The 21,895-nt window shown below is 32.6% G+C and overlaps 1 protein-coding gene across 1 annotated transcript; it reads right to left on the bottom strand.

Annotated features, from left to right (window-relative positions):
• Window positions 1-1,502: 1,502 nt before the first annotated feature.
• On the bottom strand, window positions 1,503-21,209 carry LOC131846833 (venom carboxylesterase-6-like). Its single transcript, XM_059196252.1, has 10 exons — window positions 21,011-21,209; window positions 16,476-16,572; window positions 12,931-13,116; window positions 11,228-11,413; window positions 8,377-8,567; window positions 4,414-4,582; window positions 3,803-3,984; window positions 2,896-3,046; window positions 2,137-2,260; window positions 1,503-1,690 (listed from the first exon to the last, which is right to left on the bottom strand). The coding sequence occupies exons 1-10, from the start codon at window positions 21,197-21,199 to the stop codon at window positions 1,510-1,512; spliced, it is 1,656 nt and encodes a 551-aa protein (XP_059052235.1). The 5' UTR covers window positions 21,200-21,209; the 3' UTR covers window positions 1,503-1,509.
• Window positions 21,210-21,895: the final 686 nt, after the last annotated feature.

Below are 21,895 nucleotides of genomic sequence, written 5' to 3'. Positions count from 1 at the left end.
GGAAATGGAATCGCGTGGCAATTTTCAACCAATATAAGGCGACGCAGTGAAGAGCCGTGGATAGAGGAAGGCGTTTTGAATTTGGGTAGACGAAGCAAGCTACTTGGCGGCCGAAATACCTGAGACAGGGATACTCAGCTATTTCCTGAGATAGGACAACTGTTCAGAACAGCTGCAGACGATTTTGTACAAAGTCTATTTCGGTATATAAATTTTCATTCATGTGCTATTATTTTAAATGCGATATCATTTACAATTTTATTGGAACTACGACAGAAATTACGCTATTATCAGTGGAACAACCCTATGACATTGGATGTTGGTACGATAAATTTATACAAATTAACCTGGGCTATTATTAATTGCTATAAAATTTGATCTCTACGGAGAGGTAATAAGAGCTAGATTAATGTAACATTACTGTGACCTTACGATCAATGATTGTGTTATGTGTTGTGACAGAGTTTATCTAGAAAGCTTGTGCATTTAACACTGCATTTCAGACTGTAGATAGGAGAAATTCTGTTGTACATACCTCGGTACGTCACATTGCTTTGTTTTTATTGTGTTATTTTTACCAACCTTATTTAAAATGTAAGATTCACTTTATTTATTTTGTAAGTATCTTATCTATCTATGTTTGATTTCATGGGATGATACCTATGACTAAATATAGGTACTTATTTTGGTAGAATTCAGTGAAACAGAGGTACCTAATAATAATAATAATAATAATTTATTGCAATCTTAGTTTGTGTTACATAGTTAAATTAAGTACATACAGTGAAAATACATTTAAAGATGTAACGATCAAGTAGGTAAGTTTACCACTGATTATAATGGCAATAATTTCTTATTAAGATATAGGTTTATAAATATTTACATATCATTCAAAACCAACGTACCATTTCAATATCTCAAGATCAGGTAAGGATGCCTTACATAGCGTGTTCGATTCTTCGCCCGATGCAAACGGTTGAATTCTTAAGTGTGTTTTGGTCTAGGTAAATTATGTATATATTTATATTATGTATATATTTACAAAAACAAATTTATCAACGAATATTCCTATCAGGTGTATAGTAACTATAACAAATTTCCGAATCCATAAATCTCTCCAAATTTGAAATAAATCCATAATAATTGAAAGTTTTAGATATCAAATATGAAAATACTCAGGATTTATGGGAATTCCAATGAAAGTGAGAATTATAAATAGGTAATTTATAGTCATTATATAAGGACAGCTAACAATAAGAAAGAAAAAATTATAACGCAATTATATCCAATCATTTATTTTGAAATACATATTTATTATTGAGAAATAGGTAATTTAAAGAATTATATAAATAAATAACTCACAAAAAGAATGAAGAAATTGTAATGCAGCTGCTTTACAATTTCTTCTTTCTTTTTGTGAGTTATTTATTTATATAATATATTATATCCGATTAATTTTATTTTTAATACATATTTATTATTGATTTTCAAAGATATCATGTCATCATCTTAAGGTATGTTATATTGATCATTTTCAATGAATCCGAGACTATCCCAGAATGATTTGTGTCCAAAATCGGAGCTGTTCCTCATTTCCATTTTACGTGGTGAAGATATATCTAAATAGTTAAGATCTGCAGAATCCACGTTCACCGGTAGCCAAGTAACATTGTCAGACACTTTTGGTACTCTGGAAAAAATATTGGAAATCATTGAAAATGTTTTTTTGACGAAATCATTGAATAGCTTCGTTGGTCTAGTGGTTTAGCACCGTGCTTTACTTTGTAGCTGTAAGTGCTGTGGTCAACAAAATTAGAATAAAAAAAACATTTACAGCCTCGGGAATCTAGCGGTTTAGCCACTCTGTTTTGTGGGTTTATTTATTCTTTGGTTCGAACAAAAATATTTGTATTCATGAGTATGATTGTTTGTATCGGTCTGGGTGTTTTCTATGTATACATCTATGAAAAAAAAGATTAATGAAAACGCCTATAATAAACAAATTTGTCAAATTATATTTCTTACAGATATAAATTAACAAAGATTTTTGCTCTGTCGGTCAGATTCGAACTTGCGATCTTTGGGTCTAAGTAGTATTAGACCACTACGTCACGAAACTAATAATCAAATAATTACCCTGTACTAGCGAAGCTGTATAGCATATCAAGCATGATTTCATTCATTTGGAGATCATCAGACGTCGTTCCGTGCATCGGACCAACGTGGAAAATGTGGAACAAATCGTCAGCATGAGATACTCCTGAAAAAAATATTCAATATATTTTTTTATTGTAACTAAATTAGTTTTAATATATTAATTAATTAAATTAATTGACTTTATCTGGTGGAAAAGGATGGCGAGACCTAGTAGGTATCTAGGGCGCTTACTCAGAAGAAATATGGCTTGAAGAGTCCAGGGTTGTATCTCTCCAGGAACATAAAAGTTGGAAGTGTGTTCCACTCTTTAGCAATGCGTATCTCACAGAACACGCATATAGGATAATAATAATATCCTGCGACAATTCACAAAAAGCCATCTAGCCCCAAGCTAAGCAGCTTATTTTCTGGCTACTAAACAAATGATAGAAATACTTAGATACATTTATTAATTTAAATTATAAACTTGAACAATTATTTTTCTATGCGTGTGCCAAATACATGGTAGTGCGTGTAATGTTTTTGTTATTGATTTACTGTATTGTATATTCATATTTAAGAAAAAAGTAGTATTTTGCCCTACTACTCTGTATAAACTATAAGTGTGCGAAATTTTATACTCCTCCGATTTTATACTCATCCGCGCAAATTTCGTGAATACGGGTAAAAATTTCTGCTTCACGTATTACTGTAATGATATTCATATAAGCCATAGCACGAGCATTTTTTCTAGTTTACCGTAGTTATTATAGTTGTGTGTCAGGAATGTAGTAAAGCTCTTCTCTCCCCGGAAGCTGTATCTGTACAGGTAGACGGGCTGCTGCGATGCTCTCGCATACGTATCAGCAAGTTTGCCAACGTCCACCGAGAACAGGCGATCGCTGAGTGCCTGCAGCAATAGAATAGAATAGAAAATAATTTATTCAAATAAACTTACATTGAAGCACTTTTGTGTAGTCTGTAGTAATAGTCATCACATTTTTTTAATCTACCGCTCATTCGGAAATCTGTCTCATCACAAGAAGAACGTGAAAGAAACTTGCGTGTTGCTTTTTTAAATAATTTTATTGTTACTTCACATTTGTAAGTGAAGCGTGTGAATACAAACTACCAATTAGCACTAATTCAATTAAATACTCAAATACTTTCTGTATTGAAAAAATATAACAACTGGTTAAGCAACTAAATAAGACTAAATCAGTCGTAGTGATTAGATCAGTCCCCACAGGCAGCACTCGTTAGTGAACGAATGCTGCTACTTGTGTATGACGGATTATATTCATTCAATAGTAAAAATGCATAAATATGATAGATAGATAAATTCTTTATTCACCAATTACAGACATAACATACATGAGTTACCAAATGACTTAATAAAATAATAGGCATAGAGCTAAGCTGAACTTATTTTATAGGTACGAAACAACTGATTAAATACATTAATACTTTTTTGTAAATCAATACATAATATACATTGGAAACATCTAGAATAGCACAAACAATTGATCTGCACAAACAATTGATTTGGTTTGCATTGTTTGAAACGGACCCACGATCATCGGATATAAGGCGATGTGTTAAACCGTTAGACCACCGTGTACACTAGCAGTAAGACACACAACTAGTAATAAGATAGCAAATTCACCTGAACAAGTTGCGGATAAGTTTCCTGACTGACTGGTTTACCATCGAGATAGTACTTTTTTATCTTAGCTGAAACAGTCGCGTGTTGCTCTTCAGGTATTGTGTCGTTATATTGGAAGATAGTGGCAGCTAGAGTATCCCAATGTGCCTCTAACTCTGGTAGAAGATCCGGGTTGAGGTATGCTAGAATTATTATTATTATTATTTATATATGTACATATCGTTAATATGTCGCGTACAATAAAGTTTTTAAACTCAATTTCAGTTCGTACGATCAAGAGTTATTAATTCCTTCTTGCAGATAGAATTGTCATTGTTTCTTCCTACAAATAAATAATACTATACAGCGATATATGATATTATTTTCTGATATAATGTTTCTATCTACAATACAGTTCTGCAGTTACTCCAGTTTCTACAATACAGGCCTGAAAGCATAGTGTAGAACGGCAGTAAATTAAAAATTTAAATGTGTATCAAGAATAATAATAATAATTATTATTATCTGTTAAGTAATTAAATGGACTTCTGGAAAATAACAAATCGATAAAATATATTTATTTAATAATATATACATAAATTATCAACATTAAGTAGTAAAATTAATATTACCCGCAGCAGGGTACAACCCTTCTTCAGAAGTCACAGAAGTGATGAGAGGAACTCTCGAAATATCCCCAGATCTTGTAGCTTCGAACGGATGCTGCTTTAGGAAAGGGTTCTTAGAATCCCTAGGTTCTATCGTTGGACCGAATTCAGTAAATAGTTGAATCTTCCAACCCTGGGAGGTTAAAGTAAAGTTAGTCTTTATACTACCACATACTATTTTCTGTAAATAATAATGGAAATAGAAATAAACTTTATTCAAATAAACTAAATACAAGCACTTTTGAATAGTCATATTTTTTATTCTACCTGAGTGGTAGAATAAAAAATATGATTATTCAAAAGTTTCGCATAATAATACCCTAATAATAATAATACGCCTGGACAATTAATACAACATCAACTAGTCCCAAGGTAAGTAGGGCTTGTATTATGGGTACTAGACAACCGATATGAATATTTAGATGTAAATACATGCATAATATAAGTAGAAAAAACACCCAGACCGATACAAACAATTGAAACAATTATACTCATTAATACATATATTTATGCCTTGTGAGTAATCGAACAAGCGACCATCGGAAACATTAATTTTAAAAAAATAGTCTCCCTCCTACTTCTACTGTCAAAGGAAACACGGTAGTGTTAGCCGTACAAAATATGAAAATATAAATATTCAGTATTATAAAACAGCATCTAATAGAAACATTAAAGAAAGACCTTTTCATTATCATTTTCATTCAATAGAAGGGCTTTTATAATGCTACATAAAACTCGGATTGAAGCCTTAAATTTTCTCCTCCATCTTTCCAGTGATGCCATATGGTGAGATTGCTCTTAAATTTATGAGATTATTTAAGGCAGGGAGATAAATTAAGGAACAAATGGGGGTTTCACTCGTTAATGGAGTATTAGAAATAATTTTTAGTCAAATAAATTTGATATAAGCATTTTTTAACAGTCAAATTTCCATCTTCATTCGGAATGTGGTTATGACAAGATGAATGAGAAAGAAACTTGAGTGTTACTCTTTTGAATAAATGTTGTTCAGTATCACATTATTAAGAATTTTGTGTAAATACAAACTGTCAAAAAGCAAACTTGACATAAATAAATAAATAGTTACTTGAATAACAAAATATATGAGTTGTAGTTATCAGTGCAGACCAGTCCTTACATTAATTTAGGGCAATTTTCTGTAGGTTATAATCGTTTATTTTTTGGATAGACTGTGTGAAAGATGATATGGTAATAAAGGCAGTAAATAACGAGATGACTACGAACAGGGATGAACGGAAGAGAAAAACATATTATGCCGACCACAAATAAATGGGATAGGTAAGAATCAGATGATGCTAATCGTTTATTTTTTATCACTATACATACCGTCTAGTTTTTGGCTACTTCAGTGGAAAAAACTGGGAAGGCACTCAAAAAACTATAATATTTTTATCGACATCCCTTTGTAGTGTATAAATCAAGAACAACAGTGGTAACTCAAAGCGTTAATACATTTATTATTTTTATACTACGTAGGCCAACAAGTATACGTGCCCATCTGATGGTAAATGGTTACCGTAGCATATTGATGCCTGAAAAGGGGTGTCACGTGCGCGTTGCGGACCCTTAAGAGACCTTAATAATAATAATAATCTCAGGACAATTCACACAGCGCCATCTAGTCCCAAGTTAAGCTAGCTAAAGCTTGTGTTATGGGCACAAGACTAGGGTATTGGTATTAGACAGCTGATACAACTACATAGATATATTTATTATTCGTAAATACATACATATTATACATAGAAAAAACCTAGACCGATATAAACAATCATACTTATGAATACAAATGTTTGTGCCGTGTGAGGAATCGAACCCGCGATCATCGGACGTAAAGCGGTGTGCTAAACCACTAGACCACGGGGTCGTCATATAGGATATATCTTGAAAAACCCTCTGATGTAGTCTCGTACACATTGCCGACCCTTAAGAAGCTTTAACGTACCCTTTTTTAAAACCCCATGCTATAGTCTCTGGAGAAAACCTCGGCAGGTAGTTCATTCCACAATCTAAGTGTACACGGGAGGAAGCTCCTCTAAAACCGCACTGTCCCAGACCACTTACGTTCCATCGTTTGGGGATGAATTTACTGTCGATGGCGAGCGGTGTGATAGTGAAAGGTAGCAGATTGGGTAGTAGTGGATTAATAATTTACTGAAATATTGTTAGTACCAATAAAAGATCCATTTATTAGGACTGTTCTAGGAAACCAAAAATTTAGGGGTATTTCTGTTAAAATTGGGGGGAAAGCATGATTATCTGGCAACACTATCCTCCTTCGTACAACCACTTCATTAATTTCCATAATATAAAAAGTTATGAAGAGTGTCAGTGGAAAAATAATTAAAATGAGTATAAAAATAATTAAAATTCAGAATAGTCTATTCTATTCTGAATTTTAATTATTTTTATACTATAGAATATGTATAGAATAGAAAATCATTTATTCAAATAAACTTACATTGAAGCACTTTTGAATAGTCATTACATTTTTTAATCTACCGCTCGTTCGGAAAGCTGTCTCATCACAAGAAGAACGAGCAAGAAACTTGCGTGTTGCTCTTTTAAATAATTTTATTATTACTTTACATTTTTAAGTTTAAGTGTGTGAATACAAACCACCAATTAGCACTAATTCTATTAAATACTCAAATAGAAAAAATATTGAATATATAACCAACTGGTTAAACAATTAATAAGAGGAAATCAGTCATAGTGATTAGAGCAGACCAGTCCCTACAAGCAGCACCCGTTCACGAGTATGACGGATGAGCCAGCCATCACTGCGCTCGACCATATTTTAGGGAGCCCAATGACCCGGCCCACCACGCCTCATTCAATTAGAGTAACAGCTTTTTGTAACTAATAAATGCAAATTAATTTTTATTTAGAAATGGAGGTTTCAAATGACCGTATAGATAGCTATTCAGACACCGCCTTATTTCCGATGGTCTCGGATTCCTTCTCGCCGGATACAAACATTTGTATTATTGAGTATATTTGTTTATATTGATCTGCCTGTTTTTTACGTATATTATATCATATATTAGAAAAATGTATTTAAGTAGTTAGTAAGTAGTACTTGTCTAGTATCCACAACACACGCTCTGCTTTGCTTGAAACTAGATTACGTTTTGGGTTCTATGACGTTGATAATAGCTGTCGAGTCCTCAACTTGTTTGCCATATAACCTTTTTTTTTAACGTGTGGAACATCTTCAAAATACACTCACCCCGCCGGGTTATTTTTATTCTGTTGTAGCACTTAGGAAGCGACGGACTATTGCACATATATCTAACAGCCTGCAATAGTTTATTTTATTATTATTTCCTGGAGGATTATTATTTTTATCTTTTCTTTCTCTTCTTTAATTAGTTTAAAAGAAGGTAATACTCACATACACGGGCCTTAACCAAGTATGGGAGAGGTTGCGCTATGTGAAGATGGTATTATTGAGGAAATCAGGAATTATCATTATTTTTATGAATCCAAACATTCATAAAAATAATGATAATTCCTATTGTTTAGATATTAGTTAATAATTTTGTAATTAAATTTTTTGGTAATTCAACACTATACTTATTGTAGAGAATTAATCTATACATATAAATAAAATTGGAGTGTCTGTTTATAACATTGAAATAACCGTTTTTTACTACATGCATATGAATATAAATATGGTACATACACCAAAATAACATTTTTTACAATTTTTGTCTGTATGCCTGTCTGTCTGTTTGTTCCAGCTAATCTCTGAAATGGTTGGACCGATTTTGACGGGACTTTTTTTGGCAGGTAGCTGATGTAACTTAGGCTACTTTTATTTTAGAAAAATCTTTTATTTTATAAAAATAAAGTAATTTCAACACAATACTTATTGTAAAGAATTAATAAAAAATAAAAACTCACCATGAAATGAACTTGTGCGCTGGCGAGTTCCTCACCAGGTTTATCAGTTAAACAATCGACCATTGCCTGGCTACTATTTGTTGGGCAGCCAACCAATGATGCTAAGATCTTCGATTTCTCTACCAATTTCCCTGAGAAGGCCCACGGTGCAAAGGCCGAGCCGCTGTAAGCTATAGCATTTGCGAAGGTACCTGGAAATTTAATTATAACAATAATAATTTATTTATTTACACAAAATCACAGTACAAAAGATGTCAAATAAAGAACAACACATTTTTCTATAACACATTTAAATGTACACATAATTTACTTAGTAAATACCCAGATTTATATAAACAATCATACGCATGAATTAAACCTACGACCATCGGTGCAAAGCGATGTCCTAAACCGCTATACCACCGTGGTCGTGATAACATTAAAGGAATATACTTCAAAATGGCGGATTATAAAAAACTAACTGAGCTGTACATATATCATTTTCAGATATCCAGGAAGTTCCCGCTCAGAGTTTCACAGTTTCGATATTATAATGTGCATAACTTCTTAAAGTGAATTTTGACTTCACACAAGCACTGCTTGCGTCATAACTTGTTTACAAAGTACCAGACCAAAATCAATCAGATTGTTTTTCTTACGCAACCATATTTTTGTTTACAAACTTCTAGAAGAAAATTAATTGAACTAACTACGTAGTTTTCATACGTAATCACATTTTTGTTAAGAGATTTATAGAAGAAAATCAGTGAGAGTGCTTTTCTTACGTAACTTAGACTTAGGTGGATGAATATGCAATGCTTCGCCCGCTTGCTCTAACAGGTTCGCTGGCGGACCACAAATAAAGTATGATACGATGAGAATAAAGACAAGTCTGTTTTTTTTTTAATTTTATTAGGGGGTTTGGGCTATTGTTAGGTGCCTCAGGGCCTTTGGGCTATTATCAGTCAGGACCTTTAGCACTGCGACCTACATAGATCTATTGTGCTCGCCCTTTTTTAGAGTTCGCTACCTAGACCAGTTAGAGACAAGAATTGAAGAATATTTTCTGGAGCGATGGTTTCTATCTCCTCAGGATAGAGTGTAAACTTTCAAAAGAAGATATTACGTTTATATATGAGTGGGCTACAATCACATAGGATGTGTAGTGGCGTGCAAAATCTGCAGATTTTTGTTGTGTATAGGTAAAGGTCAGATCTGTTAGCACGTCGAGGAGAATTCACTAGGAACTGAGCACGATGGTTTCTAGAACTGAATACAGGTTGATGTCATACGGACATTGCAGTATAGTTACTATGGTATATATTATATACTATATATATTCATATGTGAACGTTTTTTGCTGCATCGCTTTTAACAATTCTTGCAAGTACGAGGTTCAAGGAAACCTCCCAACATTTTTAGTTTTCATATGTTTTTTCAAAATTATCAATTGTTGTTGGTTATACATCTGCATTGGCTGAATATAGGATGCAGAGGATTTATGAAGCGGAGCCACCTCCTATATTACGGATACAATTTTAGTCTGAGGTCGCTAGGGGTTCGTATCTCGGCTCAGACCGTTGTAATTCAATCCTACTCGAACGGGGCAAGGAATCGATAAAAATTGTACGTATATTTTTATCCGTTGTTTACAACTTATAGTACAATCTGTGCTTAATTTGTGACTAGATGGCGCTGCGTGAATCCTCGTTAATCATTATTGAAATGAAATGATTTATTTGCGAAAGTAGGTAAGTTGTTACAATAAAGTCATTGATCAGCAATAATTATAACAGTTGTTATTATTTGTAAAGTGAGATGCCATTTTCTTAATATTTTTGGAAGATTATTGTATACTTTTATATATTGATCTTTGGGGGAGGCCTATGTCACTTCTTCATGATGATTATTGTATACTTTCATTGCTATAGAGAATTAAATCAAATCAAAATATTTCGATTCATGTAGGATCTATTACAGACTCTTATGATATGTCAAATCTACCGTCAGTTGGGAGTGCTTTCGAGTTAAGAAGAACTGACAAGAAACTCTGCTTATTCTTTTCAAATGAGCTTGTACATGTTATACAAAAATACAGATTTTTTATACATACATAGATATATATTATACATACATATTTCTTTTATATAAATCTAATCGACACATTATGTTTCATAAGGCGCCTTGTTGAGTCTAATAACATTATTATCACTATTTATCCCTCCTCTATCTCGTAACCGTACGAAACCATCGATCTGTTAGCTTTATTCTTAACTCCTGAACTGTGTTGGCGTGGTAACAGTAAATCTGCATGACCCTCGAGAATGACCTTTGTTATAATAACTATAAGGTTGATAGTATGTGTCATGCCAATTAGTTGCGTGACCAATTTTATGTCCAATTGAATTGGTAAGTAATAGAAACAAAGGCGGTGCCCTCCTTATGGTATTCATAAACCTAATTGGTTTTGAATAACGTTCTATAACTATTTAAAGTCATAGATCCCTAGTTTAATCTATAAATAACAAAAACATCGTTGTTCGAGGCTTCGTGGAATTAATTTATCATTATATTAATACGCAAAGCGAAAACTTTGTACCCCTTTTGTTTTTTATGTAAATTGAGCGGACGGAGCAGTATAAAATATCGCTCACTTATAGGTTACATAGAGAAGCAGATCAGAAACCACTTTTTTTTTAATTATGCATTTAAAATACATTAAACAAATAAAAAAATATTACACTCACTACCATGTATTTGACGCATATAGACTCTTTTGTTTAATTGTTGCTGGTTCAAAAATCTTCTTGTATTTTTTATTATGATCGACAACTGGGCGACGACTAGTAAATTAAAAAAAAAACATATTCACCTCTAGACAAAGGAGATAGTAGATGGTAGTGAACACTCGACGCACCAGCGGAGTGCCCAGTCAGCGTGACGTTCTCAGGGTTCCCGCCAAAAGCGGCAATATTTTTTTTAATCCAGTGCAAAGCGAACGCTTGGTCTTTCAAACCTAAATTTCCAGGTAGTACACTGTCGCCCGTACTCAAAAAACCTGTGAAGGAATCATGATGCAAATTTGTTAATTTTGTTTACTATTATTATAAGAAAGGAAGAAGAAGAAGAAAGAAGAAGTTTTAAATTGAAACTTCTATATTGATGGGGTCAATATAAAAGGTTCACTTTAAAGCTTCTTAGGATTAATCGTATTTGAATTTTTCGGTCACGATAAAGTGTTACCCACGCGTGTAGGGGGAGACGATATAGTGTTGTAAAAAAAAGAGAAAGGCCAGTGATAGAGGAGAGAGGACAACGGCAGTCCGTTGAAGTTTCAGTTCTTCTTTATGGCCCAGCACACTGTCCTTTTTTATCATTACATAGTATAAAACAAAGTCGCTGTCGCTGTCTGTCTGTCCCTATGTATGCTTCAATCTTTAAAACTACGCAACGGATTTTGAAGCGGTTTTTTTTAATAGATAGAGTGATTCAAGAGGAAGGTTTATATGAATCATACATGTACACCGGACGAAGCCGGGGCGAGTAGCTAGTTTAATATACAAATGCTTGTCTTATACATAAATACAACTTACAAATGTAGTTGAAAAGCCGAGAAAACATAGATAAAAAATTTTGACCAATCATAGTCATGAATACAAATGTACCAACCGTGCGAGAAATCGACCCTGAGACCATCGGAAGTAAAGTGGTGTGCTAAACCGCTAGACCACCACGGTCGTTGTTATCTATGTACAGGATACATCAAAATAATAGACCTCTTTTAGCGTCGCTGGTTAAAAAGTAATGCAGCACAAGTTTTGATGTTGACGGGGAAATAGTTTCAGCGATATTCAACTTGGACAACTAGTTTCATGAAAATTATTTACCTTACGAAACTGGGTTCATACACGATTTTCAAACTGAAATTCTACAAGTTTCAATTCTTATGATCTTGATGTCACATTTTGTAGCTGAATTATAATCCGAGGAAGATTGCATGTGCTTTACTTAAATATAAAATTCCTGTCGCTAGCTGTATATTATACTTGTTAGTTTTATCATCCTCTGTGGTCTAGCGGTTTGTCACACTGCTCTATTTCCAATGGTCGTGGGTTCGATTGTACGATGACTTGTATTGCTTTGGGTGTTTTCTATATATATTATGCATTTACCAAAATGTATATTATTTAAGTATTTCTATAAGTTGCCTAATACTAACCATAAAACAAGCTTTGCTTAGCTTGGGGATAGATGTCGTTGTGTGCATTATTATTAAGAGTTATTATTATTTGTAAACACAGAAAATTATTTAATTTACTTATTTTTCAAATTTCGTCCAATTTATTAATAGTTAAACCTATGAATGATTTTAAGGTAAATAATGATATTTACCTCTTTCGACGATTCGACTACGTCACACTACCCATGGTCACGAGCTAACAACTTAACGTCGAGAAAGGTTTACCTTTATTTACCAATAAATTATTCGTGTTAAAACCTGTTTAAGTATATTTATAATTGTTTATATTCATACATTCTTTGATTATGAACTAAAATAAATACAAATATATTTACCTAAAGGTCCAAGCCTGTACTGAATGGTGACGACCACCAAATCTTTGTCCATTAGAAAAAAGGGTCCATAATGGAACCCATTGCCATACATATACGCGCCTCCATGTATAAATACCATCACGGGCATTGGCTTCCCTGGGTTTAGATTTGGTGTATATACATTAACATATAAACAATCTTCATTGCCTGGAATAGAAAAAATATATTACCAGCTGACCCGCACAACGTCATCTGGGTCACATTATCCCCGTTTTTGCAACATTTTTTCATTGCAGCTTTGCTAATATTGGCCCAAACGTGATGTCATGTGGGCTATAGCTTTATAACCTTTCTCGATAAATGGGTTCTCCAATTATTTAAAAGAGCAACACGCAAGTTTTTGCTCGTTTTTTTTTTGATGAGACAATTTACCGAAAGAGCGGTAGATTAAAAAATAATATTCAAAAAAGATTATTTGAATAAACAATTTTATATTCCGATCTATACCACTACTAAAAGAATTTTCACGCTTGCTTGCTTCACCGGTGACCCGGTAGAGGATAAGATGAGCATAAGGTCAGGTCAGTTAGCCCATAGTGGCAAATTCACCAGGACTTTAACATACAGATTTCCAGGGGGAACTGCGTAGAAATGATATATTTAGTATATCTATTTATTAGTAGTAATAGGGTTATTTGTCGACATTACTCTCCCTTTCTCCCCTAATGTGTATATTATAAACGTATATTTATCTGGAAATATATTCAGTTGTTTCTTGTCAATTCTTATCAATTGAATCTATATAGTTGAACAACTAAGTGTTCACACTAAATATCGGTTCAGTAAATGAAAATATTGGTATAGGTACTATTGGTATAGATATAGGTGGATGGTATATTCTTTCCACAACTGAATGGTACAGAACCCGGTGGAATCGAATCCAAGATAAAAATATTCCGGTTGACCACATAATTAAAAAAAATCTTAATAACGCTTTTTACATTGATTAGTACCCATCTAGCAACATAAGTGGAAACTGTTATTTACATTTTTAATTACCAAATTATACGTAGTAGGATCACAGATGAAATAATATTACGTAGTATACCGAACTGGGCGGTAGGGACAAAAAACTTGACGTTCATAAGCGGTTAAAATGTTCTAAATGAATGAATTAATTTTGATTTCATTTCATTTGTTTTACATACCGTGATATCATTCTGCATATCGCTTACTATTTTAGCATGGTTAAAGTCGTAAACAAACAAATGTAATACATAAATTACACCAAATTACAGGTTTTTTTATTACTACTAATTCACGTGTCATCATGTGTCATAATAGTCAATAATAAATACAAAGTGCATCATTGTTAAGCAACAAACTTATATCGCATGCATATATAATTGTATGTAATGAGAGTACAGACAGACACTTTAGAATAATACGATAATGAATGATGTATATACATAACAATGAGATGAATTATAAAAGTCGTTGAAAAAAAACAAGTCACCAAATAATTATGAGTTGTCAACAAATAAGTAGGTATAGTCGATGTATCTTTATGTATATATTTGTATCGCATAATATCATGGGAGATTATGAACATTTTTTTAATGAGAACTACTCGATAAATTATAGAAATAGATATCCATATATGTATTATTAGAATGATAACATTATGTATGTAAGATTACAGTAATTTAGTATCTGTATGATATATGAACTGTAATTTTTAAATATCAGGTATAGCAATTGAGTATCTGATACGATTTATATTGTATGCGTTTGACTTTTGCAATAAGTGTTGTGAAATAACTATTTATAGTTTATTTGTAGAAACTGTATTTGTTATTAATTGTAGAATTATATTTTCATACTAGCTGTTCCCGCGACTTTGTCCGCGTGGAATGTAACTTTATATTTCTAAAAAAAATCTAAATTGAAAGTAGCCTAAGTTACTCCTTATCACAACAACTTCGTCCGTCAAAATCGTCAACGATTTCAAATATTAGACTTTATTTTGCAATTTAACTAAAATAAAAGTAGCCTAAGATACTCCTTATTACATCAGCTACCTGCCAATAAAGGTCGGGTCAAAATCGGTCTAGCAAATTCAGAGATTAGTCGGAACAAACAGACAGACAGACAAAAATTGTTAAAAATATTATTTTGGTGTATGTACCGTATTTATATTCATATGCATGTAGCAAAAAACGGTTATTTAAATATTACAAACAGGTACTCCAATTTTATTTATATGTATAGATTTACTTTATAAGCATGGTAAATGAATTTCAGTTGTTAAACGAAGTAAGTTGTCAACTCAATGGATGTCTATGAAAGGAACGCTATTTCTCTGAACGGGGGAGTTTATTTAAGTCGAAATGTGAACGATGTGGTTAGTGTTCGGAAAAATAAATCCTTGAACACATCCGAAGTTTAATTTTGAAGATCTTTAATTCTAACATATAACATAACTGTCACATATATTATACTTTGGTTTTATTCTGTGTTTAGAAAGTTGATATGTTCTACCGGTCTGTAAATTATGTTAATGTTAATGCATTACATATTAATAAAGAATTATTAGAAAAATACATACGATAATTACTAGAATCAAGATTTCTGAAAGCCCCGAAATTAAAATGAAACTAATGAAATTAAGGTTATACAATACATGTCTATTTTCACAGTGCGAGATGAGATCCTTTGCTGCGTATTCACCTTGAAGAAGACTTGCGGAAGTAAAAACATTTGAAGTAATAGCTTTACACGAATCTAACATAGATTTACCTGACGAAAATTTGCGCTCAAAATGAGCGGATCTATTTTTTGCGTTGACATTTTCGAACGTAATTGCTCGTATTTTAATTTTGTTTTGATATTATTCACATTTATTATTATTTTCCATAGACATTATTTTCCCCACATTCATTCATTTCCTTTTCAATGATGGAAAATGACAAAGATCATTAGACTGTGTAGCCTACACAAATATGAAGAATTTTATAAGTAGACACTTATAAATTTAATTACCAATTACTAAAGACCAATTCTTATGCACAATTATCATTATAATTGAATAATTGATTAAAAATCTGTCTTTAGGCGTGTACTCTATGGTGTGATGTCCGCCATTTTGCAGTAATTACAAAAACGCGCGAAAGCACGCACGATTGTTTTGTGATATTGGACGAGTGCACGGCGCGCTTGAACTTTCTCGTTTTCTTTGTGTACCTTTACATGCACACTCTTTCCCGCCTTTATACCTATGCGGGCGTGAAACAGATAAGTGTAGTACCAATACCTCAGTATTGGTTGGGTTTTAGTCCAGCCCATGAACTCCTTAGCTACCTTTACCAAGGAGCTACATTTACTCACTGATTACTCACCTTTATACTTAGTGAACTCACTAGTGCCTATTACCCCCCAGAGTGGATTATTAGTATTGAGATTAGTGACTCCATTGTTATGTACTATGTTATGTCGACTTCCAAATATATTCTCAAAGTATGAGTAGGCTATAAGGTTGAGAATGTATGATTTCACCGAAAACGTACCGGTAACATTTCTTACAGAAGGTTCGTACTGCAAGCAGTTGGGGGGTCCTTGTGTAGCATCCCGTACTCCACTCCACGGGGTAGGTTGTTGCGGATCCTGTAATTTTTTTTATATATAAATAAATAATTTAGAATTAAAACAATCTTTATTCATAATTAATAAATTTAATTATCTTATTATAAGCTCTTTGTATCTATTCTAGATCCTACCGCCATATCATCTACGAATTTGAACAGTCTATACTTTTTCTCTACAGGCATATAGTCCGTGCTCTTATTAGTTTGTTTCTGCATATTATTATGTTAAGCGTTTACAATTCAAATTCCAAATCTATGATAACTTAAAAATTCACCATAAACTTCAATTTTGGCCAGGCCTTGTATAACCATTTTATTGGTCGTAATATTTAATCTCTTGATTTGTTTAAAGCTAATGTCCGTAATAATACTATTGATCAGTAATAGTATGTAATATTATGTTATCTGTGGTAATAGTATGTAATATTATATTATCTTTGGTAATAGCAATTTAAATTTAGTATGAATTTATGTTAATTAATATATATAAATAAAATTGGAATATTGAAATAACTGTTTTTTACTACATGCATAACAATGTAAACACGGTACATACACCAAAATAATATTTTTAACAATTTTTGTCTGTCTGTCTGTTTGTTCCGACTAATCTCTGAATTTGCTGGACCGATTTTGACCCGGCTTTTATTGGCAGGTAGCTGATGTAATAAGGAGTATCTTAGGCTACTTTTATTTTAGAAAAATAAGGTTAAATTCCACGCGGACGAAGTCGCGTGTACAGCTGTGCGCTTACCATCAGGCAGGCCGTATATTTGGTTACCATTGTAATGAGTTTGAATTGTAATTAGTAGGTTATTTCTTCAAGTAAGACCTGTAATTGCATACCTTTAAATAAATACAATATTTTTTTTATTTAAGTACTAAATTTCTGAAATGTATTTTTCTTCTATACAACAATACACACCGTAAATACATTACCCAATTTTATTAATAATAATAATAATAATAATAATAATCATTTATTCAGCATAAAAAAGCGTACAGATAAAAAAGAAAATTTAAAAACTAATAATTCGCTATGCTGAAAAGGCTATTACGTAAAGTAAATGGAAAAATAGGGAAACCTCGGATTGAATTCTTACAAATTAAAGTTGATATTTTCACTTGACATACACGTGACTCGTTCACTTTTTAAAGAAGGCTTTTCAGTTTAAATATCAAGTAAAAAAACATTGTTTCAACTTAGAGACAGGCTTTTTTAATCTTATATTAAACAAATGTTATTATCGCATACTTTAATATACGTTATATCTCTACCTATTCAGAGATCTTGCGTCTCCCCTCACCTAAGCGAGATAGCGATATTTTCGAATTTCTACCGTAAATTGATACGTTCCGTTTTATTCGGCTTTTTAGTATAGTAAATATCAAGATACTTATTTCGTTATTCTGAAAATACATTATAATTGAAGATATTGGTGACTTGGACATTTCTTCAACTTTTTTCCACTACTATGGTGGCAAACAAGCATACGGCCCATCTGATGGTAATACAGTAGTCTTAGTTATGGACGTTAGTTATGGACGCTTGATTACTGATACTGTCTCTGATCGCTCACATGAATCCTTTTTTTCTCGGTGAATATCGAATCAGTTATGTGTAATGCTAAAACAAACTTGTTTAAAAAATGTGTGACTAGTATGCAACGTTGACATTAGTGGTCTGTGGATTAATTTTCATATAATTTAATTTGTTATTTAAAAAAAAATCATTGCAACACGTTTTACATGAAGAGGAGTCGGGGGACATGCAGCCTTAAAACTGTCGTGGATATAAATTAAAGGGAAAGGTTTTGTCTATTAACCCTTCCACACAGATTTGACACAGATCTGTCTCTGATCGCTCACATGAACCATATTTCTCGTCTATCGAACAGAACTGTGTAATGCAAAACAAACTTCTTTTTAAAATGTGTGACTTATTTAAAATGAAATAAGATAATGTATGAATGAAGAAATATTTTAAAAAATACAAATCTAGCCACGCGTTTTATATGACGCCTCTTCACTTTCGGTCGCTGCGACAGACGACAGACATTCGAAAGGTTAATAGTTAATACACTATATTTTACTAAAATTCTTTCGCCCTATTTGTCGCAAGTTCCTGCTTTCAGCACTTTTTAATAGGGCTGTGCACTGCATATGTAACACACCAAATAAATGTTGTTAAGCAATATATTTTTAAAATTTTGTGTGAATACTAACTGCCAAATAACAAAATTGACAAATCTGAAAATGGAAAGAAAATAAATCAGTCATAGTAAATAAATCGAATTGCGATTTTGTACACCACAGTGGACAATGGCTCTGACTACTCCATCTGGAATAACAGGCGTGACGGTATGTTTTTTAAACTATTTTTTTTATTCTTTATTTGTACACAGACAGGAAAAAATGGACAGTAATAAAGTAATCTAATGTACAAGGGCAAGCTTATTTCTAAAAAGAGATTTCAATATATAATATTTAAAATTTGCTTGCCGATAAATTTTAAACAATTGTTAATAATGGTACTATCTGGACACTAGATACAAATTAATTAGATCTGGATCTAAATTAATTATTTAACATTCAGAAAAAGGTTAAATAATTAATTTAGTAAAACTAGCTATGCCGCGGGTTCACCTGCGTGATATTTATAGCCTATATGTTATTCTGATGTATAAGCTACATTACTGTAAAGTTTCATCAAAATCCGATCAGTAGTGTTTGCGTGAAAGAGTAACAAATATCCATACTCACAAACCTTCGCGTTTATAATATTATTATTAAGATAATCTAAATATATAACTCAAAGGTGACTGACATAGTGCTATCAACGCACAGCCCAAACCACTGGACGGATCGGGCTGAAATTTGGCATGCAGGTAGACGTTATGACGTAGGCATCCGCTAAGAAAGTATTTTGATTAATTCTACCCCCAAGGGGATAACATAAGGGATGAAAGTTTGTATGAAACTTTGTCAGTTTTAAACCGATCGAGCTGAGACTTTGCATGCATAAAGCTACTATGACGTAGGCATTCCCTAAGAAAGGCTTTTGATAAATTCCAACCCCTAAAGGGATAAATTAACGTGAGCGAAGCTGCGGGCAAAAGCTAGGAACCTAGGCCCGGACATAACTAGTCATCAAGATAATCTGTGTTTTCTAATGCTTTATCTACGGTTACTGTACTCTGTTACATTATGAATGTTCCTCCTTATTTTTATTTTATTAAACTATTTGATATTAAATGTATCTTAAAGGATTTTCGCGTGAGAAGTTTAATATTTTTCACAGCCGGTATTCGTTACGATATTACGTTGGGGGATTGCTTGTAATGCATCTTATAAGATCTACCTACACGCGTTTTAGGTTATCATTATACTTCGACCAATTTATACAATCTTTTTTAAATATAGCCCACATGTTATTCTAATGTATAACATGTGATGTATAATGTTAATATTCGAATACCACCTAAACTCCCTAGACCTGGTAAATATAATATATTTATAGAAAATCTCGCACGAAGTAATTTCGGCTTCTACTCACCTTTAAACAGGCTAATGAGAACTTATAACACTTATTCAAAGAAACATTAATCAGTTGACATATTTAGTAATAGTTATTGCAAATTTCGCAGATGTCTCAATAGTATTATAAGTTCTAGTTGAATCAGTACAGGTTTTATATAGGTAGAATTTTAAGTTGTTTTTTATGTTTTGTTAATTGTTAATTGTAAGCACAAATTTGTCACACAAATGTCGTAGTTGCCTATAATTAAGGTTGCGCTTAGTATAAATAGATTGTAATGTAATATATATAATGTAACAGTGTAAGTGTAAACCTTGTTGGTGACCTAAATAAAATAAAAAATAAAATAAAATAACAATCCGAGTAGTTTTCGCGTGAAAGTAACAAATCGCCATCCATACTAACAAACCTTCTCACTGTAATTTCTCATTCATAAACCTTGTTTGACGTTAGTCGTTCAACAAGAGATATTTAGTATTTTAAATACGTTTCGAACTCGATTCGAACGGTATTCTATTTTTTTTTATTAAATACATTAAAAAATCTTGCCAGTTATCAACTAGATGTAGCTAGCCGAATTGGACCGTAGGGTAGAAAAATACTTGCATATGTGGCGAAAACACTTTAAGTAATATCTTACTAATATTATAAATGCGAAAGTTTGTTAGCATAGATGGATGTTTGTTACTCTTTCAAGCAAAACCTACTGAACGGATTTTGATGAAACTTTACAGTAAAACAGCTTACACATTCTGAAGTGTAAGCTATGTTACTGTAAAGTTTCATTAAAATCCGGCTATCATTTATAAAGATATTATGTAAATTGGGCGATATATAATGTAAGTAAGTGTGATGCAGACGAAGTCGTGCGGGTCAGCTACTATTATACATGCATCCAGTAGTCAGTAAAAATGCTTACCTTAAATCTATTTTCATTTATAGGTGGTTGTGCATAAGGGATTCCAAAGAAGCTGGCAAATGTCCGCCCTTTGGTGGACGTCTTCCAAACACCCTGTATCACGCCATCAGCTATATTGACCACCGGCCCGGGGTCAGCAGAGGCCGATGCGATTAAAAAATATAATAAAACAAAGGTCGTAGGTGTCATCTCGTCACAAGACAATATAACACTCCGACCGGTTATCACAAACGTTTATGTTTTATTACGAGTATTTGTATATATGTATGTTGTGTATGTATATATATACACACATATACATTAGCTGGCCCTGATATAAATTAAAGTAATAACGCTATTATAAATAGGTGACTCCATCATTGGAGGGGTGAAAATTTTGAGTTGATTCCGTACCTTAAAAAGATTATAATAAAACATATTATCTAATATGCTAAAAACATTACAGTGCATTACCCTTAATTTTTTAATCCTTTAGAGGCATGAAATATTTATTAATAGTTTCACAGACCTAATGTATATAACACACAATATTTCATAAGAATCGGTCAAGCCGTTTCGTAGTTTTTTTTCTTATGGATGATAATGGAATGTTTATAATATTAGTAAGTATATATGACAAAAGTCTGTAAACAGATTTGCTTCTTATTTCACTAGGAATAAAATATTTTTTGCATGAAGATTCTATATAAAGTCACCTGCATAGGTACCTTAGTCTCACATGTACCAGCTGCCAACCAGCTTACCTATTTTGTAATCTGTATCGATAGTAGGGTGCGATTCGGTAGTGAAAAACAACTTGTAATTCCGAAATAACAATATTTAATAATCTCAAGACAATTCAAACAACGCCATTTAGACCCAAGTTAAACTAAATCTTGTGTTATG

Source organism: Achroia grisella, unplaced genomic scaffold (genome assembly GCF_030625045.1).
Source record: "Achroia grisella isolate CSIRO2021 unplaced genomic scaffold, CSIRO_AGI_Agris_v1 utg512, whole genome shotgun sequence".
Taxonomy (NCBI): domain Eukaryota; kingdom Metazoa; phylum Arthropoda; class Insecta; order Lepidoptera; family Pyralidae; genus Achroia; species Achroia grisella.
Note: the sequence above shows the minus strand (reverse complement) of the source record. Positions and strands in the feature narration are given on the sequence as shown.